This window comes from Eucalyptus grandis, chromosome 2, assembly GCF_016545825.1.
Source record: "Eucalyptus grandis isolate ANBG69807.140 chromosome 2, ASM1654582v1, whole genome shotgun sequence".
In the NCBI taxonomy this organism is placed as follows: domain Eukaryota; kingdom Viridiplantae; phylum Streptophyta; class Magnoliopsida; order Myrtales; family Myrtaceae; genus Eucalyptus; species Eucalyptus grandis.
The window spans coordinates 51523325-51538437 of NC_052613.1; the positions used below are offsets into that span (position 1 = coordinate 51523325).

General features: G+C 43.4%; 2 protein-coding genes across 2 annotated transcripts; both read right to left on the reverse strand.

The window, feature by feature from the left end:
- Nucleotides 1-1918: 1918 nt before the first annotated feature.
- LOC104433542 (polygalacturonase-1 non-catalytic subunit beta) lies at nucleotides 1919-4134 on the reverse strand. The gene is made up of 2 exons (XM_010046334.3): nucleotides 3957-4134; nucleotides 1919-3837 (listed from the first exon to the last, which is right to left on the reverse strand). The coding sequence occupies exons 1-2, from the start codon at nucleotides 3993-3995 to the stop codon at nucleotides 2011-2013; spliced, it is 1866 nt and encodes a 621-aa protein (XP_010044636.2). The 5' UTR covers nucleotides 3996-4134; the 3' UTR covers nucleotides 1919-2010.
- Nucleotides 4135-7193: 3059 nt separating this feature from the next.
- LOC108957794 (polygalacturonase 1 beta-like protein 1) lies at nucleotides 7194-9189 on the reverse strand. The gene is made up of 2 exons (XM_018869104.2): nucleotides 9074-9189; nucleotides 7194-8432 (listed from the first exon to the last, which is right to left on the reverse strand). The coding sequence occupies exons 1-2, from the start codon at nucleotides 9140-9142 to the stop codon at nucleotides 7425-7427; spliced, it is 1077 nt and encodes a 358-aa protein (XP_018724649.2). The 5' UTR covers nucleotides 9143-9189; the 3' UTR covers nucleotides 7194-7424.
- Nucleotides 9190-15113: the final 5924 nt, after the last annotated feature.

Here is a 15113-nt window from a genome sequence, read left to right on the forward strand (position 1 = left end):
ACCTTGTTGGCTTGTGCTGCCTCGAGAGGGCAGAGTCGACCGGGGCGATAAATGTCGCTGAGCGACCTGCCTACTCCACGGCAATGGTCAAAACTTAAATGTTGGATAGGACTCTTGCCAGCTTTTACGTGGGACAACGTCGTGTCACGGCTCATATGACCATCAATCATCGGGGCAAATTTGAGTCATTCTCGCATTAATAGCTGGAGATCAATTTGGGAAGGGTCGACCTCGGTCGTGCCATAAATAGCTACCGTGAACAGCTAGCTCATCCTAGCTATTCAAAGACTCAAATCTCTTCTTTTACGAGTGTATCGTGCGAGATATCCATATGATTCAATGCATCGATCAGCTCAACTTATATTAGGTGTTATAATCTATGCCTCATTGCTTGCACATTTACTCTTTATTTGAGCTATTCCTTGACAATCATGTAACGATTTAGACGTCGCTCTAAAAGAAATTGGGTGCATCTTCTTTTGACTTTTCAATGATGAATTTTCCCATGTATACAATGTTAGGCTTATATTCAAACTTAAATGTCGTATGGGACTCTTGCAAGGTTCTAAGTAGGCCAACGTCGAATCACAGCACATACATCCTCTTACTCATCGTAGCAAATTTGAGTTATTCTCCGCATTAATCGCCAGTAATCGATTTGGGAAGTGTCCATCATGGACAAACCACAAATAGCTATTGGAAATAGCTCATTCTAACTATTTGAAGACTCGAATCTCTTCATTTATGGGTGCATCGTGCGTGATATCCCCGTGCCACAACGCATCGAACATCATGACTCGTATTAGTTATTATTAGCTCTGCCTCATTACTTGCGCATTCACTTTTTGTTTGACCTATTCCTCAATAGCAACATGACGATCTCAACATTGCTCTAAAAGAAATTGGCAGCGTCTTCTTTTGGTTTTGAGTAGTAGTCATCAACTCAATCCCAAAAAAGAAAAAAGAAAATATATTAGGAAATGGGAATAGACCCTCCACCAAATTTTGGAGATTAGGAACATTAGTCAATTGTCGGTGTAATGACAGTGTACCTCACGCGGCGCCATGAATAGTGTTGCTGTGCGAGTGGGGACCGAGACTAAAAAAAGTTGGTACACGGGCAGAGAAAAGCAACTCCATGCATTCTAAAGACGGTGTGATAATGATGCTATGAATGGCACAATGCATCGTGAAACAGTGGCTTGGAGGATTTTCGCGTTATGGCCAATGCAGCACGTCTCCTGCTTTGAGAATCGATTGGATTGCTTTGGATCGAAGTGAAGGACAAAAGCAACTATAGCCTCGTCTCTTTTTCATAATGGGATCAAACTTTTCGATGGTTCTTTTGAGTATTGACTTTAATCTCATATCGAACGCGTGCATGTGCAAGTTCGGAAAAATGGCTAAATATGATATTCCTCCTAATGTTCTTACGTTCTATTTGTGGATAAGATTCCAAATTTAACATCAAAACAATGGCTGATCTGTGGACCCACGTTCATCTGTTCAACCTCGAAGGCTCTCATGTGTTGCAGTTGTCCTTAAGTTAGTTGGCCTTAAATTTCGTTTTCTGGAGTCTAGCGTTCAGTAGTTGCAGCTCGGACTTTTGTTCTCTAGCGGACTCGGACAGACCTACGTAAGACGTGAAACTATTCACTCTCGTGCCATTCCATGCCCCTTCGGAGTCGCATGAGACTACAGTACGTCTCGGCCTTGAGACTTTAAGACTCGGGGCGAGGTACATGACTTCTATGCTTTGTCACATTGCTTTTCACCTATAACTGGCACTGCAACGCATCGTGCACTTTGTCAAAAGATACGAAACAGTAAATGAAGTTGAGAGAGTAGTCATTAAATCATAACAGAGCTAGTCATCACTATAATCTGTGATTCTGAACCAAAAAAAGAAAAGAAAAAGCCTTTTATCCGTGATTAGTAATAACCTAACTCAGATTCGAGGTCGAACCTGGGAGGCTCAATTCCTAACCGCTCGAACTTTCATCTTCTATGTCAATCGGCCACTGTCCATGTCATGTCGTTTTCAAAAATCCAATGGCAAACCTCGATATGTCCTGGACTAGACCCTAGGGCGAGGAATGCTCCATGACTAGCGCTCCAAGCCGATGTGTCAAGATGGCAAATGGCGACGCCATGGTTGATCTTGGTCCTGAGTTTTGGATCCAATAAATCTGCTTTGTAGACCCGGACCTTTGGAACCGAATGACAATAATAGAGAAGATAAGGAAACAAACTCTGATGACAAGACACCGATTTGGTCACCTCACCACCGTTGATCCCTTTGACTTGTCCGATTAGGATCTCGCGGTTCGAACCTTTGATACTTTCCGTGGACCGGACCGCCACATTGCGTCCTAGGATCGATGTGGCGAAGTCGATCATATCCTCAATGGAGGACACACACTGCTTGGACTCACCGCGGCTTGGTGCTCTCTCGCACTCGGCGAGTGCATCTGCCATTATCTTCTCCATGGTGGAATTCTGTCCGGCATGGAAAATTTGCTTGAGCTCGTCGACCTTTGTACTCGAGAAGGGTAACTTGGACGCGATGCTCCGAGGCAAAAACGACCTCCTAGGCATTTTGTCCCGAATGTCGGGCATTGGCATCACGGTCCCCATCTTCAGCATCGATTCCCGGAAGAATTTGCCCGGCTCCACCCACCGATTTATGTTCTTAACACTTGCTGCCGCGATTGCGTCGGTCGTGCTGGACGATGTTGTTCTGTTCGTGTAGCTAGAGAAGGTGGCGATCACATTCTTATCATAGCCCTTGAAGGAATTGTTGACGCCGTAGATCTTGAACCCAACGGCCTGCCCCGTAGCTCCTCCACCGTATCCGGTGAACTTATCGGTCCCCTCGTTGAAAGTCTTGCCGTAGTTGGCGAAGTTGACCTCCGCCGATTTTGAGTCCTTCACGTACGAAGTGAATGAGTCTTCGCCCACGTTAGCGCTCTCCCGATACGTCTTGAAATTCTCGACAGCCCCGTTCACGCCATTGCCGTAGCTGTTGAAGCGGTTATGGGGATTGTTCCCGTTGAAGCCGTAACTGGTGAAGCTGTTGTTCGCGCCGTCGCCGCCTTGGCTGTAGGCACTGAACCCGGAACCCACGGTGTTGGAGTCAGTTGCGTACGCCGTGAATTCGCTTGGAGCTCTGTTTCCGTTCCTGCTGTAGGTGGTGAACGTTTCGGCCCCCGCATTGGTCCCCTCAGTGTAACCGGAGAAGGAGTGCGATCTCCCTTCGCCGCTGGAGCCGTAGTTGTTGAAGTTGAGATTGGGTATGTTAACGTCTTTATTGTACTCGATGAACTCGCCGTGGCCGCCGGTGGAGGCGACTCCGTAGCTGTTGAAGCTCTGGTCTGCCACGTTGCCTTGAGCGCCGTAGGTGGAGAACTCATCGCGGTGAATCGTCGAGCCGCGGCTGTACCGGCGGAACGAGCTGACCGGCAGGTTCTCGTCGACGGAGTAGCCCTTAAATGAGTCGCGCCTGCCGACCCCGTTGGCGCCGTAGGCGGTGAAGTTCTTGTTGGAGTAGGCGGCAAAGTTGGAGTCCCGGTCGTGCCTCTCCACGATGGCCGACGGCAAGTCTGGCAAGCAAAGCAGCCGCGCCGCGGCGCAGAAGGAGGGGAGGTGGTCGGAGATGGCGCCTCGGGCGGCGAGCTTGGCGAAAGCCACCGCGTCCGCAGCCGTTAGGGGCGAGGCCTTGGACAGGAGGAAGGGCGGTTTGGGGAGGTCGTTGGTGACGCGCTGGTTCCAGTAGCGGACGAGGTACGCCTTGGGAGTGAACGGATTGGCATCCGCGGCTGGGGCGGCGGCGGCAACCTGCATTCGGAGACGAGAAGAGAAGAAGAGAAGATCAGTGAAGTGAGAGTGAGCAGAGAAAGATTCAGCACGCGCGAGATGAACGCGGTGGATGCGGGAGCGAGAGAGCTTTGACTAACGCTGAAAGAAGAGAGCCAGAGGAGGAGGAAGAGAGCCATGGCGTTCGAGCTCGAAATCAGGGACAGTGTCAGAGAGTCGGTGGTTTTGTTGTATTGTCTGAGCCCTTGTTATTTATGAGTGGAGCGATGATATAATTGGAAATCCCTGATGGGGATATATCTCCTGTAGCTATAAAGAGCATTCATAATCGACTGCGAAAATATTTCCTAATTTCTGTGGGCACCGCTGCCAGGATGCTGCTATAATGTATCTTGGTTTATATTTAGTTTTCTAATATGAAACTTTATTCAGATGGTGTGTGTTTCTGAACCCTTGATCATGAAGTTTGCCTTATTTGGATAGTTCAGCTTATTTTAAATTCTTCCTCAAACCCGTTCTCACAGCAATTATAAAGTACTCAAAATTAATCTCCCAGAATTGTCAGTCCCCCCACAATTTTTCCAGACTTCTCAAAAGCCATCGCATGGAGCTCCCGAGATGGAGATCCGGAACCTGAAAGGAAGATTTAACGGAGAGTTCAAGAAATAGACACCAGAGGCTGGATGAAGTTACAGAGAACAGACGCTGCTGATGACCGATCGGTAGGATTTTGGAGCTCCGACTGCTCTGTTCATTCCTCTCCCTCTCTCTCTCCCTCGGTCAAAACGACGACTCCCACTTCCTTGGATGGCTGCTCTTGAGAATGCCGCGTTTCGGCCTACGTGGCCTCGTCCTATTGGCTCGCACGTAGCTTTCGATGCAGATTTATAGACGCGCTTAGCCGCTGCTGCTTTTGTTTCCGCGCAATGGCGAGGTTCTAGTCAATAGTCATAAAACGCTTTTTCGTGATCCTTCTCTTTCACGCTGGTAATGCATTATTGGGAACGACAAGGACGGAACAACTTATTGAACAACAGTGAGGGAGCTCGTGAAAGCCTGGCCGCCTTTGTGCGGTTTGTCCCCATGCGATTATCAAATGCTAAGTACAAGAATCGGCGTCGATTGGCATGTCGATATTGTGGGATGAGGTTAATATGCCTTTTGGCACGCGTTTTTTCGTCTATTTGTGAAGTGATAGTGGCGAGCCCGGCGTGCTCTGCCCTCCGTGATTCCAAACCTACTTTATGGACCAGCAGCCCGTCAGTTCACGATCAACTTTTTCTCAAATCTGTGTTCGAATAATGGGTACGCCGTAGCTCTTGACGTAGGACCCCGGATTCGAATTTGCCTGGATAACCGGATTCAATAGCACGGTGGTTTGATCTTGGAGTGTGGTTTGTTTCGATATCACACAAGGTCATCACGAACAACCATACTCATTCTCCAATGACGAAGTATAGAATCAGTGAGTGTCTAAGAATTGAAACAAACTCAATTTACTATGGACATTGCCAAAATAATTGTCAATTGATTAAGGCATAACTTGTGAGCGACTCAATAGATATTCTCCACCGCTTTTTTGATTTTTTTTAAAAGCGGCCCACCATCCAATAACTAATCCCCAGCCGGATCAAGCTGTTCCAACCATGACAATGACTTTTTTTTCATCTCAAAGTTCGTTTCAGCCTGGGTAGAAACTTGGTTGAAATTGGGAACATTCTTCTTTGAGTGGCGGAAGAGCTTGGCCCATGTCTCTGAAATGCTTCCTCCAGCAAATGATCGAGGGGGAAATTCTTCGTCTCCCTGGTCAACCTCGAGTGGTATTTCGATCGAGCCTAAACGGGAGGATCCTTCTGAAGGTTCTGCATGATTATAAAAAAACAGATGGTGGGTTGGCCAGACCAGACCCCACTTCCTGCTCCATTCAAAGTTCATCAGAACTACCGAAGAACCACAGAATACTCTGAAGACCCAAAAGATTCCGATGGTGCACTGGATCCCCCATAAATTCCTTCTGATGAAGAGGGGTAAAATTGGGTGGGGAATGGCTTTTTCAAGCTTGTCCATAAACATGCTGAAACCGGCTATTCCGACAAAATAAGAATTTCAAAAGAAAAAAAAAGAAGAAGACTGGTTTTGTCCCGAAATTGATAGACTGTGGAAAAGAAATGTTTCTCTTTTTTGGGGAAAAAGGACATCTCCCCTTCTTCCATTATGTGTTTGTTATCCAGTGAAGTAATATTTCTTCAAAGTAGTCCTTTCTTAGACCTTCGGCTGTGACAGGCTCGGAGTAATCAACCTCAGAGAGGCACTACTGGACCTGGCTTTTTCGAAAACTAGTCTTTCCAGAGAAATTTTGAACTTCACACGGACGACAACCATAGTGTCTTGATGATCTTCCCGAGGACAAAATTGGCATTGAAAGAACCTGGAATTATTGCTGTACGGTCAACGAGCCGCCCCGGGCGTTGGATGATTTCTTCAGTCGGACCCATCACGGATCCCTTCATCAATTGTCAAATGTGCATCCAATTCATCATTGACACATGGGTCGATCGAATAAATGGTCATGGGCCATTCGACTATGCTGGCCCAAGGGTTGCTTCTTACATCGCCGACAGCAAGATCCTGGAACATGCACGTGAGTCCTTTTCCGCTCTCCCATTGTTCCTCGGCGACCCCGCCGTTCGATCATCGCCACGGGCTATCCGAACCTCGTCCTGGCTGATCTCTACCATGCATGCAAAACGCTTTTGTCTAAATATGTATCCGCATTGCGTTACTTTGAGTGAAAAATATTGTTGATTCGATTTAAATTACCAAATTTAAATCATAGACTTGATCAATGGATTCAATCATCTGAGGAGCACCATTTGCTAAATCTTTACCATGCTATTGAACTTTAGTCGTAGATGCTTATCGGGAAAAAAAAAAGAAAATAACTTTCAGTTAGTAGATCACTTAATACATAAAGTCAATAGAGACTGCTAATTGAGACAAAAAGAATATTTAATTTTTGTATATCCCTCTTGTTTAGTTACCAAATAACGCTAATGTTAGACATGAAAATTTGCAAAAATTCTTAGAAGTAGCTCCTTGCTTAAAATTTAATAAAAATAATTAGCAAGTGGTACTCTCAAATCTTGAATCAAGTGAGAACGAGGTGCGTTGCCCAATGTCCATCAATCTCTTATTATTCTATTTGTTTTGATGTTAAGGCGTTGATGGTAGAGATATATGATGGATAAATAAATATAAAATAATAAGAAAAATCCGACTGTGGCAAGGTACAATATAAGAATTTGAGACATGGAGTTGTGTTATGCTTTGGAAAGAGATGAATATTAGCAAACTTACTTTTTCACATGCACACCACAATAATTACAGATATTATATCAAAGTTATTCAAACACTCGACGTTTACTAACCACAACGACAGTTACATATACAAACCACGACTATGGTCGTGGGTATGAGATAGCAAATACCATATTAGACAATACTTTTAAGCGAACGATGGCTTGGGATGGAGCTAGTGGCTAATTTCTCTCAGTCTCTAGGTCCAATCTAGATTATTCAACCTGATCCACACTTCATTTTTTAAGATACTAATTGGCCCCTGTCCAGACACCATAATCCCCAAAGACCCAGTGGCAGGCCTCGATCCGACCAGGGCTCGACCCGAGCGCAAGGAACGCCTCGTGATTTGGACTCCAAATCGACGTGTCCATGTGACAGAGGGCGATGCCATGGTTGATCTTGGCCTTGGACACAGGATCCAGTATATCCGCTTCGTAAATTCGGAGGGTCGGAAACGTGTGGCAGTAATAGACCATGTAAGGAAATATAGTCTCGTGGCATGCCACGGGCGCACTCGATTTACTCCCGTCCAACCTTTTCACTCGTCCAATCAAGATCTCACGCTTCGACCCTTCGACGCTCTCCGTGGAGTGAAGCTGGATGTCGTGGCCTAGTATTGAGGTGGCGAAGTCGATCATGCCCTCGACAGAGCTTACACATCGCTTGGTCTCACCTTGGATTGGCGCTTGCTCGCACTGGCTAAGTGTGCGCATCATGATCTTCTCCATATTGGAATCGTCCCCAGCATGGAAGATTTGCTTCAGCTCGGCGAGCTTCGAGGTGGAGAACGGTAATCCGGAGGAAATGCTGCGAGGCAAAAACGACCTTTTGGGAGCTTTGACAAGAAGATCCGGCATCCGGATCATATTCCCACTCCTCAGCATCGATTCCCGGAAGTATTTGCCAGGCTCCAAGCCCCTGTTCACGTGCATGCCACCTGCCCGTGTCGTGGCACTATTATCGACACTGTAGCTAACTGGATAGTGTGGTGAGGCTGGGAAGCAGAGCAGTCGTGCTTCCCTGCAGAAAGATGAGAGGCGATCGGAGATGGCACCTTTAGCCACGAGCTGGGCAAAAAGGGTTGTTTCTGCAGCAGTTAAGGGTGAAACTTTGGATGTGAGCAGTGGTGGTATGGCAGGGCTGCTAGTGATTTGTTCAGTCCAGTAACGGACAAGGTATTCTTTGGGAGGGATTGAGTTGGCATCGCCGGCAAGGGAGTTAAAGTTGGCGGTGGTTCTCGCGGTGGTGGAAACAACCTATAACGGGACAAAAGAGAAAATCAGTGAGCGACTAGAAAGTTAGCATGATGCGACCGACCTAGGATAGTTCACCCCGTTTAAAAGATATTAAAATTCAATTTACAACTCAGTCATAAGACAAACAAAGCTACATCACAATCGCAATACGATGCCAAACAGACTTGGTCAAATATTTATGCAGCATATACATGGGATATGGATGAAACTGCATTGAACGTGCAAATGGTCGTAAGCAAAGTAGCAAGAAGTTATTGCCCGCGAGATAACAAGAATGAAATCAACTTTTGAGGATAGAATAGATAGCATGATAAATATTTTTAACAAATCCTTCAACTTATGTCCACAATCTGAATGATAATAGTCATTTTTTTCTTTGTCAATACATCATATCTGGCTTAGCATAAGTAATGGAGACTTACACTACGTCATAAAAACAAGCGAACACATAAATCTCCTATATATTATGGCATTATATATGTCTTTCACTTCGTGATTCGTGTTTCGCATGTCTCTTTTAACATATATAGGAACATAAACAAGATCAACGAACTATGAGTGTTAAATGCGAACTTCGTAAATAGGATGAGCAGTGATTATGGTGTGTGGAAGGGGAGGGAAGAGAGCTTGAGAAAACTAACATGGATTGACAACAGCAGGACGAGGAAGAGGGAAAAGAGAGACATTTTGATAAAACTGATCTCGCTCATTTCTTTAGAGGGAATGCTGATGTTGTTGGAGGGTTCGCTTGATTGAGCACGAAATTTATAGGACTTTTTATAGGACTGATGGGAGAGAGAGAGAGAGAGAGAGAGAGAGAGAGAGAGAGAGAGAGAGAGAGAGATTCCCTAGGACAAATGGATGAAACGAAAGAAACAAAACTTGTAGTGTTAGTTCAATCTGTAGTTAATTAGAGTTTCATATCAAATGTTCTCTGCCAAGCGAAAGAAATAAAACTTAATAGTTATTCTAGTTCAACTTGCAATTAACAAGTATCATATTCCGTTTAATTCTTAGACAAATCTGTAACGCCAATCGAGTAATTACTGTTGATACATAGGCTTGTACTTGCACAAATGGGGTGATTTGAACCTAAGGCTCGAGTGAGGTATATCATTGCAATCCCTTGACTCTATTTGTTATAAAAAAGGGTCATGATTTCCTCTTGCTTAGTGTTATGATTGGTTAGTTACATATACAGATATTGCCCCTATTGAAATTTAATTGAGCATACATGTGGATGATGTCCATAAGCTATGACCTACTTGAGATAGCTAGTACGAGTACCTAGAGGGGGGTGAATAGGTATACAAAAAAATTTCTCGATGTTTGCACGATATTTAAACAATTAGAGACTTTGCAACAGTTGAAAATTCAATCGCAAGACTGAGTAAGGGAAAGAGAGAATTGAACACTCGCCTTTATAGTGGTTCGGCTTGATTCAAGCCTACGTCCACTCTTTTTCGCACCGATGCAAATGATTGGCTGGATTCCACTATGATCAAAGAGTTGTTACAGTGTTGATCTTCCTTGATTTCTAGGTGTAGATGATCTACCACACTTGCTCAAGGCGTCACCAAGTATAAACACTCTCGCATACAATTTCGCTCGCCTCAACTAACAATCAAAGGATCTTCGGACTCTGGAATTTTTCTATCGATCACACACTTAAACAACTAGAACGTCTTCCTTTTATACTCCTTCATGCCATCATAGCCGTTGGCACTTACCAAAGGAATTCCTCCAATCTACCCGTTGGACGGAATCAATCAAGAAGATCATCCGAGCTATATAAGGAATCGATGATAGCCCATCAATCTCGTTCGCCCATACAATCAGATCTCGGTTTCCAAGAATAGAATAATCCAAGATTATTTCGTCGACCATCGGATCTTCAATCGTTCTTAGATAAGATATAAAGAATCCGAAATGATTATCCAACCAAAGAATCTATCCTGAGGATAGGATCAAATCCTCAATCATAAACCTCGACTTTGGATTTCCTTCAACACTCGGATTAGAAAGACCGTCGCTGAGAATAACTTTGAGTCTTGAGTCTTGAGTCTTGAGTCTTGAGTCTTGAGATAACAGAGTCTTGAGACTATAAAATCTTGAGACTTTAACTATCGATATCCGACTTAGACCGATAGAAATGTTTTGTCGGCTTCAAAATATTCGAAAGATTTCTCCAACAATCTCCCCTTTTTGATGGTGACAAAACTTTCTTGAAGATTTGAACAACTTTGACCCGCAAAACATTTCTCAAGCAATATGGCTAACTCATAAAGATTAATAAACAACCAGACTCGCATCCACAAAGAAATTGGTTAGTCTTTCATGAGTAATACCATGTAACAATACTTGATATAAATGCAACCAGTCAAGCATCAAAATCCACAACCAATTCAGTCTAACACTCAAGTTCAAGTTCTCAAGTCATACTCAAAAATAAACATAACCACAAAAAGTCAAATAAATAATGTTTGTTCAAATTGGTTCTCCCCTTTTGTCATCATTAAAAAGAGGGTGAGAAAGGAGTCATGTCTCGCTTGGGAATGCGCACGATCCGGAAATCCCCAATGGACTGGACTACTCCTTCGAGCTTCTTCGGATCTTCTCGCAGATGAGCTACCTCTTCTCTCTTGGCATTGGCTTGAAGTTGTAGAGAGAGGTCTTTGTATTTTTCTTCCAGAGAGATCAAGATGCTTGTCCAAAGATGCTTCAAGACTTGGATTTCACAATCTGAATATATATCTCGGGTTACGCATTTCCGTAAGAATATTCATGATACTACGAAGATCTACGTAATCATCCGTCCGTGTACCGGCATTGGCTTTCTCGATGGTGTGTGTGCGTACGATGGCGCTTCCGAACGGTCTTGCAGATTTGGAATTGTCGTATCATCTTCTTCGTGCAATTGAGAGACCCGAGCTTCTTCCGGGTCTTCCGAGATTTTCTTTGATCTTCAAAGCAGCATGAGGTGGAGACCTCTCTTGCTCGCTAACTCCCCCGTCTCTAGGACATCGAAAGGGGAAGAGTGATGATCAATCTCTTGATTTCCCTTCTCTCCATTTATCAGCCAGACCGATCTTTTACTTCTTCTTTTTCTTCCTCAACTTCTTTCTCCTTCTCTCTCTCGTTCTTCTTCTTCTCTCGCTTCTGAAGTTCTGTCGAATAAGACACGTAAACGTCTTGTTCTTGTCAAGGCTGGAATAGTGGGATCTTCATCATCTTCATCTTCATCCTCATCCTCCAGATAAGAATTCTTTTCCTCTTTTCGAAGAAGCACTAAATGCCTTCTTTCCTTTTCCTTTTGAAGCATCGACTGGAGATTTCACTTTGAATTTCTCCATTGCCTTAGAAAGTTCTTGCAGACGCATCTTCATTAACATTTTCAACCCTACCACCATCTTATCACACCTCCGAACACAAAAAGTATGTGGCAGTTCAATATTCAGATGTCTCGAAGATCTTGGTCACTGCATCAGATAAGGCAATTGTCCTTTGTCTTTTGACACGCTTCTGTACATATGGAAAAGAATAGTGTGCGGGAGAGAGAACTTCCGTCCCGAGTTGATCGCATACATCAACTTTGCTTCGAAAGAGACACGAAGTCTTTGAAGTAGACTTAGGTCTTAGACAATTGATCACAATCTTGTGAAGCACAATGTTGATAGCGTTCATTCTTGAATAGATAATTTTCTTATCTACATCCCTATCTTTGACAAGATCCGAGTAGTTCGAGCAGGTGAGACTTTAATTGGGAGATAGCGTCCCCGTTCAACTCCAACTATGTCCGCCAACATATTCACATCTACCACATAGACTTTGTCTCGAACACCGAATGAAATTCTATTCGCATCCAAAAAGCTAAGATTTGAATAGAAATAAGCGATCGATGATCATACCCGTCGCAGAGTCGAGCGAAAGTCTCAAGTTGAAGCAAATTCAACTTCTCTCTTAGGTTCAAGTTGATGGAATCCGAAGTCAAAATCGACACTTCTAGGGTTGATTACCCCTCTTTCAACAGACCGTAATACACTTTTTCTTGATCCTTGGATTTAAACAAATCCATCCGATTTCCTTTCGCCTTTGCCGCCACACCCATTCTAGGTTCAAATTCAAGGAACATTTTGTCATCATCATTCGCGTCAATCGATTTTTGTCCTGGCATACGAGGATCTCTTGGAATGTTCGCAAGAGCTTCCTCTCGCTTTCCTTTGGGGCAATTCCCCATTCCTCCATTTTCTTCGAAAAGATACTCATTCCCATAATTTTTGTCCTTAAGGAAGTCATCTATGTAGTTCAATGGAGTACCGTGCTTTTCAATGCACAATAAAGTTTATACAAAAAGGAAGGCTTTTGAACTCTTACTGGGCATCCTCGATTATCTCTTCTTCCGTGCATTATGACTTTCACTTTGTGGGGCAGAGATGCTGAATGACGTGGAGGAGAGCGAATCGGACTTTGTCGGCGACCGGATAAGTCTTCTTCCTCGTGAGATCGAAATGAGTCGGTCCCTTCTTCATTCTTTGTGGTCCCCTGTTCGCGATTCTTGATGATTTCCTTGAAGACGACATCTTTCTTTGTCTATTGGAGGATTCCTTCACTTGCTTTCCCAAGAAAAATGACCACTTTCTCGACGATGAACAAAGAGTAGAAACAAGATAGAGAGAAGAGTGCTTTTTAGGGTTTTGAAGATTTGGGGAAAAACAGATATATAACTTAGTTTTTGAAAAGGGAAGTTCAATCGGTGCAATGGAAAGTGAACGATTACTTCTTTTCAAAATCTATAACTGCCAAAATTATTAAACAAAAGATCGTACCTTTTCGACTAAATGACAATTAGTACCTTTTAGAAGAAATACAACTTACGCCTTTATCCACGAATGTCCGAGTCTCGGACTTAGAGTCTAAGAGATCGTAGTCTTTAGAGTTGGTGAGTCTCTAGACTTTAACTTCTTCAAGCTTCAAAATGTTGAGTCTTGAGCGGATAAAGTCAAACCGATTCTTCTCCAAAGGCTTTGTGAATATGTCTCAAGCTAGTTGACTTTTTGAATCAACAAATTGAATCGAGATTTCTCCATTTTGAATATGATCTCTAATAAAGTGATGTCGAATCTCAATATGCTTTGCTCTTGAATGAAGGATTGGATTTTGGTGAGATTTATAGCACGGTGTTGTCACATCCGATTTCGTGCATGAGTCTTCAATGCCAAAGTCTTGTAGCTGTTGTTTTATCCATAGAATTTGCGAACAGCTTCCAAGAGCTACATACTCGCTTCGTTGTTGAAAGAGCTACGGTGCTTTGTTTCCTCGAAAACCAAGACACCGTTCGTTTCCAAGTAGTTGACAAGTTCCGTAAGTGCTCTTTCTATCGATTCCCGCAACCGGCCGATCCGCATCCGAGTATCCTAGAAGATTAAAGTCTCCTTCTTTGGATACCAAAGACCGATGCTTGAAGATGAAGCAACGTATTTGATAATTCGTTTCACGGACCGAGATGTGATTCTCTAGGATCCGATTGAAACCTAGCACAGATACAAACACTAAACAAAATATCGGTCTAGAAGCAAGAAGATAAAGAAGTGAACCGATCATGCTTCCGTACAGCTTTTGATCTATTTTCTTCCCTTCTTCATCCTTGTCTATCTTCCGAGAACATGACATTGGTATGTCGATCTTTTTGCATTTTCCAATCCAAACCTTTTGACAAGATCATTCGCATATTTTTCTTGATGGATGAAAGTTCCTTCCTTCATTTGTTTCACTTGGAGTCCAAGAAAGAATGTTAATTCTCCCATCATACTCATTTCAAATTCATCCCGCATAGACTTAGAAAATTTCTTGCAAAGACTTTCATTAGAAGATCCAAAAATAATGTCATCAACATATATTTGAACAAGTAAAAAGTTTTTGTTTTCCTTTTTGATAAACAAAGTAGTATCTACTTTACCTTTGACAAAACCATTTTGTAATAAAAACTTACTTAATGCCGTACCAAGCTCGAGGTGCTTGCTTTAGACCATACAGAGCCTTTTTCGCCTCCGAAGACCGAGTCCGGCTTCTTTGGGTCTTCAAATCCAGGCGTTGTTCCACATAAACTTCCTCATGGATAAATCCATTTAGGAAAGCACTTTTGACGTCCATTTGGAATAACCTGAAATTTTTGTAACAAGCAAACGCAAGTAATAGACGAATAGCTTCTAACCTTGCAACGGGTGCGTAAGTCTCGTCATAGTCTATTCCTTCTTCTTGCGTATACCCTTTGGCCACGAGCCTTGCTTTGTTTCGTACGACTTTTCCTTTTTCGTTCATTTTGTTCCCGAATACCCATTTGGTTCCAATAATGCTTTTACCTTTTGGTTTAGATGTCAATTCCCGTACATCATTGATGTTGAACCTGCAAGCTCTTCTTGCATAGCTTCGATCCAGCTTTCATCGATAAAGCTTCTTCTATGCTTTTTGGTTCAATTTCGTAGATGAGAGCCACAAAGACTAGATTCTTCATGCCTTTTGATCTCGGTGCGGATTCCTTCATTAAGTTCGCCAATAATAAGATCTTTGGGATGACTGGATTTGTGTTTCCAAGCTACAAAGTTGATGATCTCTTTCTTTATTTGATTCTCCATGATCGTCTTGATGATGGACTTCCCGAATCCGAGATGCTTCTTGAGATGT